This window comes from Coregonus lavaretus, assembly GCF_964263955.1.
Source record: "Coregonus lavaretus genome assembly, chromosome: 31".
NCBI classification, from domain to species: domain Eukaryota; kingdom Metazoa; phylum Chordata; class Actinopteri; order Salmoniformes; family Salmonidae; genus Coregonus; species Coregonus lavaretus.
The window spans coordinates 35,799,192-35,808,780 of NC_140018.1; the positions used below are offsets into that span (position 1 = coordinate 35,799,192).

At 45.4% G+C, this 9,589-nt stretch overlaps 1 protein-coding gene across 1 annotated transcript; it reads left to right on the forward strand.

Annotated features, from left to right (window-relative positions):
• Positions 1-796: 796 nt before the first annotated feature.
• On the forward strand, positions 797-7,767 carry LOC311107185 (solute carrier family 66 member 3-like; the record flags this gene model as incomplete). The annotated part of the gene is made up of 7 exons (XM_084149675.1): positions 797-807; positions 920-1,002; positions 3,745-3,814; positions 4,014-4,071; positions 4,398-4,518; positions 7,369-7,410; positions 7,676-7,767. The coding sequence occupies 7 exons, from the start codon at positions 797-799 to the stop codon at positions 7,765-7,767; spliced, it is 477 nt and encodes a 158-aa protein (XP_084005801.1).
• Between the last annotated feature and the right edge of the window lie 1,822 nt (positions 7,768-9,589).

Sequence of the window (9,589 nt, forward strand, 5' to 3'; positions counted from 1 at the left end):
CGGACTGAGCTTGTTGTCATTGCAGGCAATCTCAATGCTGTGCATTACAGGGAAGTGTGTTACCCTTCCTGCAGGCTCATCCTGACATGACCCTCCAGCATGACAATGCCTCCAGCCATACTGCTCGTTCTGTGTTATTTCCTGCAAGACAGCAATGTCAGTGTTCTGCCATGGCCATCGAAGAGGCCGGATCTCAATCCCATTGAGCACGTCTGGGACCTGTTGGATCGGAGGGTGAGGGCTAGGGCCATTCCCCCCAGAAATGTCCGGGAACTTGCAGGTGCCTTGGTGGAAGAGTGGGGTAACATCTCACAGCAAGAACTGGAAAATCTGGTGCAGTCCAAGAGGAGGAGATGCACTGCAGTACTTAATGCAGCTGGTGACCCCCCCTTTGTTCAGGGACACATTATTCCATTTCTGTTAGTCACATCTGTGGAACTTGTTCAGTTTATGTCTCAGTTGTTGAATCTTGTTATGTTCATTCAAATATTTACACGTTAAGTTTGCTGAAAATAAACGCAGTTGACAGTGAGAGGACGTTTCTTTTTTTGCAGAGTTTCTATAGTTGCGAAAAAAATATATGGGGGTTTGGAAATGATACAGACAATTACATTGATGGAAGTTACAATCTATCTGCAATATTAAAGCTGATCTACCCCCTAAAAATATATTTAAATAAAGCCCTGGGCGGGACTAGGCCCTGACTTCACTAAAATATACTGTTCTACAGAAACCGGACTCCCCTAATTCCCTGTAGAAGAGCCTTGTGATTATGTGTTGGCATACAGGCAGCCGCATGTGTGCCACGTGTGTCTGCTCACTCTGCTGGTACTGGCAGCCAAACTAACACATGGTCTGTCTGTCTGTCCATCTGTCTGTGTCTGTCTGTGTACCGTCTGTGTCTGTCCTTCCATTCCAGATACGTCGTGTTTGTCACCTACCAGATTCACCATGCTGCACCATCTTCCACGTTCCTGGAGTATCCGATACTCATTGCACAAGGTAATATTGCACAAGGTGATGGTATCATATGCAAAGTGTCCACATCAGAACAAGTCATGAGTCATGAAAGGGTCTTCTTTGTGTGTGTGTGTGTTCTTGTCACGCCCTGACTCAGGGGACGTTGATTTGTTGAGTCAGGGTGTGTATATTCCGTGTTATGTTGTGTTTTTCTATGTTTAGTTCTAGATCGTTTAGATCTATGTTGGCCAGGCTGGTTCCCAATCAGAGGCAGCTGTAGCTCGTTGTCTCTGATTGGGGACATACTTAGGCAGCCTGTTGGCACCAGTTAGTTTGTGGGATCTTGTTCCGTGTGAGGTATGTTTGTGTGCTACCTTGGACTTCACGTTTCGTTTGTTGTTTTGTCGTGTGTTTAGTCGTCAATAAACATGAATGCATATCACGCTGGGCCTTGGTCCGTCTCGTCTTTAAATGACCGTGACAGAAGATCCCACCAAATGAGGACCAAGCAGCGTGTCCAGGAACAGACAGCCTGGACCTGGGAGGAGATCCTGGACGTTAAGGGATCCTGGTCTTGGGAGGAGATTCAGGCCGGAATGGATTGCCGTCCTTGGGAGGAGACTGTGGAGGCGCGCTATAGAGAGGAGCAGCGGCAACGCAGAAGGTGCCGGCCGAGAAGGAAGCCCGAGAGACAGCCCCAATAATTTTTTTTGGGGGGGCTAAAAGGGTGGTTGGCTGAACCTAGTGTTAGAGCAGAGCCAACTCCCCGTGCTCATGCTAGGAAGCGTGTGACTGGGCAGGCTCCGTGTTATGCGGAGCCACGTACTGTGCCGCGAGTGTTCCGGCACAGTCCTGTACGTCCTGTGCGAGCACCACGCACGTGTCGTGCGAAGATGGGCATTCAGCCAGGACGGGGTGTGCCGGCTCAACGCTCGTGGTCTGCAGTACGCCTCCTCGGTCCCGTATATCCTGCGCCGGTGCTACGTGCTGTATCGCCAGTACGAGTGCACAGCCCCGTACGTCCTGTGCTAATGCCTCACACATATTGTGTGGAAGTAGGCATTCAGCCAGGACGGGTTGTGTCAGCTCTCCGCTCGAGACCTCCAGTCCGCCTCCACAGTCCGGTACGGACTGTTCCTGTCCCTCGCACCAAGCCAGTGGTGCGCGTTGCCAGCACGGTCCGGCCTGTTCCTGTTCCTCGCACCAAGCCAGTGGTGCGCGTCGCCAACCCAGTCCGGCCTGTTCCTGTCCCTCGCACCAAGCCAGTGGTGCGCATCGCAAGCCCGGTCCGGCCTGTTCCTGTCCCTCGCACCAAGCCTGTGGTGCGCGTCGCCAGCCCGGCCCGGCCTGTTCCTGCCCCTCGCACCAAGCCTGTGGTGCGCATCGCCTAGCCCGGCACGGCATGTTCCTGCCCCTCGCACCAAGCCAGTGGTGCGCGTCGCCAGCCCGATCCGGCCTGTTCCTGTCCCTCGCACCAAGCCAGTGGTGCGCGTCGCCAGTCCGGTAAGGCCCGTTCCTGCTCCCCGCACCAAGCCAGTGGTGCGCGTCATCAGCCCGGTCCGGCCCGTTCCTGCTCCCCGCCAGTGGTGCGTGTGTCCAGTCCGGCACGGCCCGTGCCTGTTCCACCGGTGCCTGGTCCGGCACCGGTCAGCTGCTCCACTCCGGAGCCAGAGCAATCCGCTCCATCGGGGTCCGGTCCAACTCCAGTCAGCGGATCCACTCCGGAGCCAGAGCAATCCGCTCCACCGGGGTCCAGTCCAGCTCCGGACAGCTGCTCCACTCCGGAGCCAGAGCAATCCGCTCCACCGGAGTCCGGTCCAACTCCTGTCAGCGGATCCTCTCCGGAGCCAGAGCAATCCGATCCACCGTCATCGGGTCCAGCTCCAGTCAGCGGTGCCAGTCCAGACCCAGACGTCAGCCCCTCTCCAGGTTCGGGGTCTCCCACACCAGGGTCCAGACAGGGCTTGGTACTTCGTGGGAGGAAGGAGAGGGGAAGCAGCGCGCCGAGGTCCAGACCAGACCAGGGGCGCAACAGGGAGGTGGAGAGAAAGTGGTGGTCACGCCCGGAGCCGGATCCGCCTCCGAGGCGGAATGCCCACCCGGCCCCTACCCTGTTATGTTTTTGGGCTTCACGTTTCGTTTGTTGTTTTGTCGTGTGTTTAGTCGTCAATAAACATGAATGCATATCACGCTGCGCCTTGGTCCGTCTCGTCTTTAAACGACCGTGACAGTTCTGAGTGAAAAAAATAGAGCTTCATTGTGTGTATGACAGAGAAGATCTTAAAATGGAACTTCAGTATTTTACAACGTAGTGTTAGATGGTTCCTCACCTTGAAAGTAGGCTATGGGCCAGGAGAAATGTTAATCCATGGTTCGTTCTTTAAAACAGCCCCTACACACCTCTGGTAGCTTTAGCCACAGCTAGCTAAAAGTCCATGGAAATAATAGGGTCAACCGTTCATGTAAGAAAAACAACCTAAATCACCTTTTAGTAACATCAAACCAAATAATTGAGTTGATTTGGCCATGATATTTTGGCAATTGTACTCCCATTAATTCTTAGCAAGCTGTGGCTAAAGTTAGCTTAAAGTTTATAGTGGCTGTTTAATGAAATCCGAACCATGGATTACAGTCTCCTGCCTCATAGACTTCTTTCGAGGTGAAGAATCATCTAATATTATTTGTAAAATACTGAACATGCTATGTGCTGCCTGTTTGTGGTTGCTACTGTAAAGTATGAAGTAAGAGTTTGAAATTGATGTACACTGTATTTTTATTTTTTTGACACCATCCTGCTTTTGCTCATCCTTTACTACAATGGGAACATCAAGCACAGTGTGATCTACATTGCACTGTATCCTCCACCCAATCAGAATGCAGATGCCCAGGCAGATCTGACCAATTACAATGTTTCACTGATACAATTTTATATTACAGACCACTGAGACCAGCCATTAAAGGCTGCTGCTTATTATCACAACTCTAACCAATCACTGAATAATTACCAACATTGTTCACTGTCAGCTCTTTTAGTCTTTAATGTTCCACTCTAGATTTGTAGGGGGATGGAAACTTGTCACACTACAAGATTGGATCATTGATCTGGCTATGGTGAGTACAGTACTTTAAAAAAACGACAACTTCTAAGGCTTAATGAATGATTCATAAACACTTTATAAAGGCCTATTTAGATGCTCCAGAAATCATTCAGCTGTTAGGTAACTTTTCTTGTAAATGATTTGTGAAGCATCTGTATAGGTCTTATATCCTGATTCTGGGGGCCCACAGTGGCTTTGCAGGCTTTTGTTCCAGCCCAACACACCTGATTCACCCAATTATCAAGCCCTTAGTTCATTCAGGTGTGTTAGTACTGGTCTGCCCTCAGTTCTTACCTAGTAGGGGTTAAATCTTGATGTTTGTGATCTTGGTCCCATCAGAGCGCCTGTACCTTCATCAGTGCCAGCAGTAAGTTTGCCTCCGCCCAGTGCCTGTATCAGTCCAAGGACTCATCCGGGGTCAGTGCCCTCGCCTGGAGCATATCCTTCTACACCTGCCTGGGTGAGTATCATGCCAAGGGAGAGGGGTAGAGGGGCTGTGGTCCATGGATTGGTGGAAGGAAATGGTAGAAATTCTCAATACTTACACCTTTCCACTGCTTTTAAATCCACTAGGGGGGAGTGAACAGGTGTACATTTCAGGATGAAGGGTAGCGAATCTGACCACAGGTCTGGTAGTGCGCCTCTTCCATTGGTCCTTTGGTATCTGGGGTCTGAATGCTTAAAGCGGAGATCCACATAAGGTGAAACAGCGACACTGGTCGCCCCAGGAACATTTATTATTGTTTTTTAAACGGGGCAGAGGAGCATCCTGCATCGTGGAAGAATAAAATAAAATAATAGAACAGCATAGTATGTACCGTCGCACGTACAATGATGTGCAATGATGTCAGAGGGAAAGAAACGGTGTTCGTTGTTTTAAGTAATGCTTTGTAATATATCGCAAACGGACGTGGCTGTTTCACCGCTACGGATTCCAGCTTTAAAGGGATAGTTCACCCTTTCGTAATTTAATACAGTAATGGAGGTATCACTAGCTAGGTTTCCATCCAATTTGTGAAATATTTTCATACAAATATTCTAGAATCTGCATAAATAAAATATGCGCATTTTCTCACCAGTGGTGCGTATCCACCAAATTGCGGAAACAAATCAGTGCATGATGACATAGTGCACATACAGTTGAAGTCAGAAGTTTACATACACCTTAGCCAAATACATTTAAACTCAGTTTTTCACAATTCCTGACATTTAATCCAAGTAGAAATGCCCGGTCATAGGTCAGTTAGGATCACCACTTTATTTTAAGAATGTGAAATGTCAGAATAATAGTAGAGAGAATGATTTATTTAAGCTTTTATTTCTTTCATCACATTCCCAGTGGGTCAGAAGTTTACATACACTCAATTAATATTTGGTAGCATTGCTTTAAATTGTTTAACTTGGGTCAAATGTTTCGGGTAGCCTTCCACAAGCTTCCCACAATAAGTTGGGTGAATTTTGGCCCATTCCTCCTGACAGGTTTGTAGGCCTCCTTGCTCGCACACACTTTTTCAGTTCTGCCCACAAATGTTTTATAGGATTGAGGTAAGGGCTTTGTGATGGCCACTCCAATACCTTAAGTTTGTTGTCCTTAAGCCATTTTAACTTTGGAAGTATGCTTGGGGTCATTGTCCATTTAACTTCCTGACTGATGTCTTGAGATGTTGCTTCAATATATCCACATAATTTTCCTTCCTCATGATGCCATCTATTTCGTGAAGTGCACCAGTCCCTCCTGCAGCAAAGCACCCCCACAGCATGATGCTGCCACCCCCGTGCTTCACAGTTGGGATGGTGTTCTTCGGCATGCAAGCCACCCCCTTTTCCCTCCAAATATAACAATGGTCATTATGGCCAAACAGTTCTATTTTTGTTTCATCAGACCAGAGGAAATTTCTCCAAAAAGTACGATCTTTGTCCCCATGTGCAGTTTCAAACCGTAGTCTGGGTTTTTTATGGCGGTTTTGGATCAGTGGCTTTTTCCTTGCTGAGCGGTCTTTCAGGTTATGTCGATATAGGACTCGTTTTACTGTGGATATAGATACTTTTGTACCTGTTTCCTCCAGCATCTTCACAAGGTCCTTTGCTGATGTGCTGGGATTGATTTGCACTTTTCGCACCAAAGTACGTTCATCTCTAGGAGACAGAACGCGTCTCCTTCCTGAGCGATATGACGGCTGCGTGGTCCCATGTTGTTTATACTTGCATACTATTGTTTGTACAGATGAACGTAGTACCTTCAGGCGTTTGGAAATTGCTCCCAAGGATGAAACAGACTTGTGGAGGTCTACAATGTTTTTTCTGAGGTCTTGGCTGATTTATTTTGATTTTCTCATGATGTCAAGCAAAGAGGCACTGAGTTTGAAGGTAAGCCTTGAAATACATCCACAGGTACACCTCCAATTGACTCAAATTATGTCAATTAGCCTATCAGAAGCATTTTCTGGAATTTTCCAAGCTGTTTAAAGGCACAGTCAACCTAGTGTATGTAAACTTCTGACCCACTGGAATTGTGATACAGTGAATTATAAGTGAAATATCTGTCTGTAAACAATTGTTGGAAAAATTACTTGTGTCATGCACAAAGTAGATGTCCTAACCGACTTGCCAAAACTATAGTTTGTTAACAAGAAATTTGTGGAGTGGTTGAAAAACGAGTTTTAATGACTCCAACCTAAGTGTATGTAAACTTCCGACTTCAACTGTAACTCTACCGATAATTTTGTCACAAAAACTGTTGTGTTAAATAGTAAATGTGCCTACTCTGGTCTTGGCACGAGCGCTCTAGCCAACAGCTCGCAGAGACAGTGCGGGTAGGCTGTGCGAGTAGGCTAGTCTACATGATGAGATTGGCAGTCAATCATCGATGATCATGTCACCAGAATAAGACCCTATTGGAAAGGCGCATCAAGATCACCATGCACTTTCACCACCATGTGAAGTTTATCAAAACGTATTCCATCTGTAGCCTAATAAACTGCATGCTTTCCCGAGTCGTAGTGGGAGGAGCACACACCATATCATCCAAGTTTACTTCAATATGGTTATTATATCAATATTTGTGCATAAATGCGTTTCCCTCGCAATTTCTCGCATAATTAATTTTACTGACACAAAAAGATCCCTCCATGTTGAACGAACAAATTATCTGTCAGCATTTATAAAATGATACTGAAACTTCCTGTTTCCATCACAGCTGTCGTGATTTTTTAAAATACGGTATGACTTTACACGCATAAAAACTGTGGATGGAAACGTGATTACTGACTGTTTGGAAGGTTTGTTTTTACACTCAAATCCTATGTTTCAGCGAGGATGTTCACTACAATCATGACAACGACAGACATACAAGGTCAGTATCTACTGCCTGCCTTGTAGAAACATAGCAATCATAATGTGTTCTTAGTTCATAAAGATGTGCTAGACTAGTAACTAGAGAGCTCATCTCATACCTTTGTTCAAGCATGCTTTGGACCAAGTGCATCCTCTATCCAACTCTATGTTTTTTGTCTGATCAATGCAATAGACATAGAACATAAGTTTCTGTGGTTATACACATTAGGAAATGAGCTCATACTGTGATCAGTTTGTAACGCTTGGTTCTTTAATTCCTTCAGTTCTTACCCGGTTTGCTGTCTTGTCATTGCTCAATGGATTTGTGCTGTCCATGACATTCCACTACAGAAGAGGTGTCAAAAAGGTGGAATGAGCTTTGGAGAAGAGAGTCTGTCAGTCACCTGGGTCATGTTCTTCAGGCACCAAATAGAAGAAAACGGTCTGAAACAAGGAGGGACTATCTGTACTTGTCCAATAAGAAACACTCATTTGAATTTGCAAAATGTTTTTAAAATGTTTTCTTTTGTGTGCCCTGATGAATACGTCCCTGACTTGTGAAACCACTAACAATAAATAATATATTTTGGTCCCAGAACAACCAATAGAAAAAAAGTGTCTTAAACACGCAATAAATAAATATTCTCTGTTGATGTCTTATAGAGTACAGTATATTTCTTTTCAACAAGCTATGTAGTAGACGGCAGTCATACAGTACAATACAGTACATAAATATGAAATATATTGATACAGTTCTGTCTGAGGGTCACCATAGTTTACGGAAGCATGTGAACTGAGGAGCGAGAAGCTCTTGGGTGAAGTTTCTCCTAGGTACAGATCTAGGATCAGCTTTCCCTCCCACAATCCTTCCCTTAACCATTATTGGGGGAAATGCTAAACTGATCCAGGATCAGCATCTGGGGGCAACTTCACTCTATATGATTGGGGCGACTGCTAAATAATATTCCCATATTGTACATCATGGTTCACCTTATTCTGTCATAAAGACAAACACTTTAGCCTGGACCCAGATCTGTTTGTGCTGTCTTGCCCCTATGGTCGTTGTTGTTGGCAAGACAGCACAAACAGACCTGGGACCAGGCTACAACACACTTACTGATTTGAATGAAGTAATGCACTCATCTGAATATCAATTGTGGACTGAACTCAGATTTCAATCTTGACAATAATTGTTTTTCTTTATATATAGCCCATCTTGAAACATTACAGGGAAATATACTGTATATATCATATGTGCAGTGAAAACTTTAGTTTTCGTAAAAATAAAAATAGTCACATCTTTATGTGGCAATACACTGACGGAACAATTCTTCCTATATACACACACACTCTCACTAACATACGTAATACAACACCATCTAATAACATCGTTTCTGAGGATCACCCAGGCATGTAAAGACCATAGAATTAGAATGAATAGAATGGATGCCCACATTCAGGTCTATTAAGCCATAATGGTTAGAATGGCAGCCATTCATTCTATTTCTATGTTAAAGACCGGTAGATATACACTGAGTGTACAAAACATTAGGAACACCTGATCTTTCCATGACATAGACTATCCAGGTGAAATCTATGATCCCTTATTGATGTCACCTGTTAAATCCACTTCAATCAGTTTAAATGAAGGGGAGGAGACAGGTTAAAGAAGGATTTCTAAGCCTTGAGACAATTGAGACATGGATTGTGTATGTGTGCTATTCAGAAGGTGAATGGGAAAGGTGAATGGGAAAGACAAAATATTGAAGTGCCTTTGAACGGGGTATGGTAGTAGGTGCTAGGCGCACTGGTTTGAGTGTGTCAAGAACTGCAACGCTGCTGGGTTTTTCACGCTCAACAGTTTCCCCGACATCCAGCCAACGGCAGGCCAGTGGTCGAAAACTGGTCATTGATGAAAGAGGACAAAAGAGGCTGACACGAATTGTGCAGAGCAACAGACGGGCTACAGTTAGTCAACTGACAGTCCAGTACAACATTGGTGCCCAAAGACCCATAAAAGAATGTACAACTCGTCGTACCTTGACACAAATGGCAACAGACGACCTTACAGAGTTCCACTTCTTTCAGCAAAAAAAAAAAGAATCTGCGGTTGCAGTGGGTTTAGGAACGAAAACACTGGACACTGGAGAATTGGAAAAACATTGCCTAGTCTGATGAATCCCGCTTCCTGCGGTTTC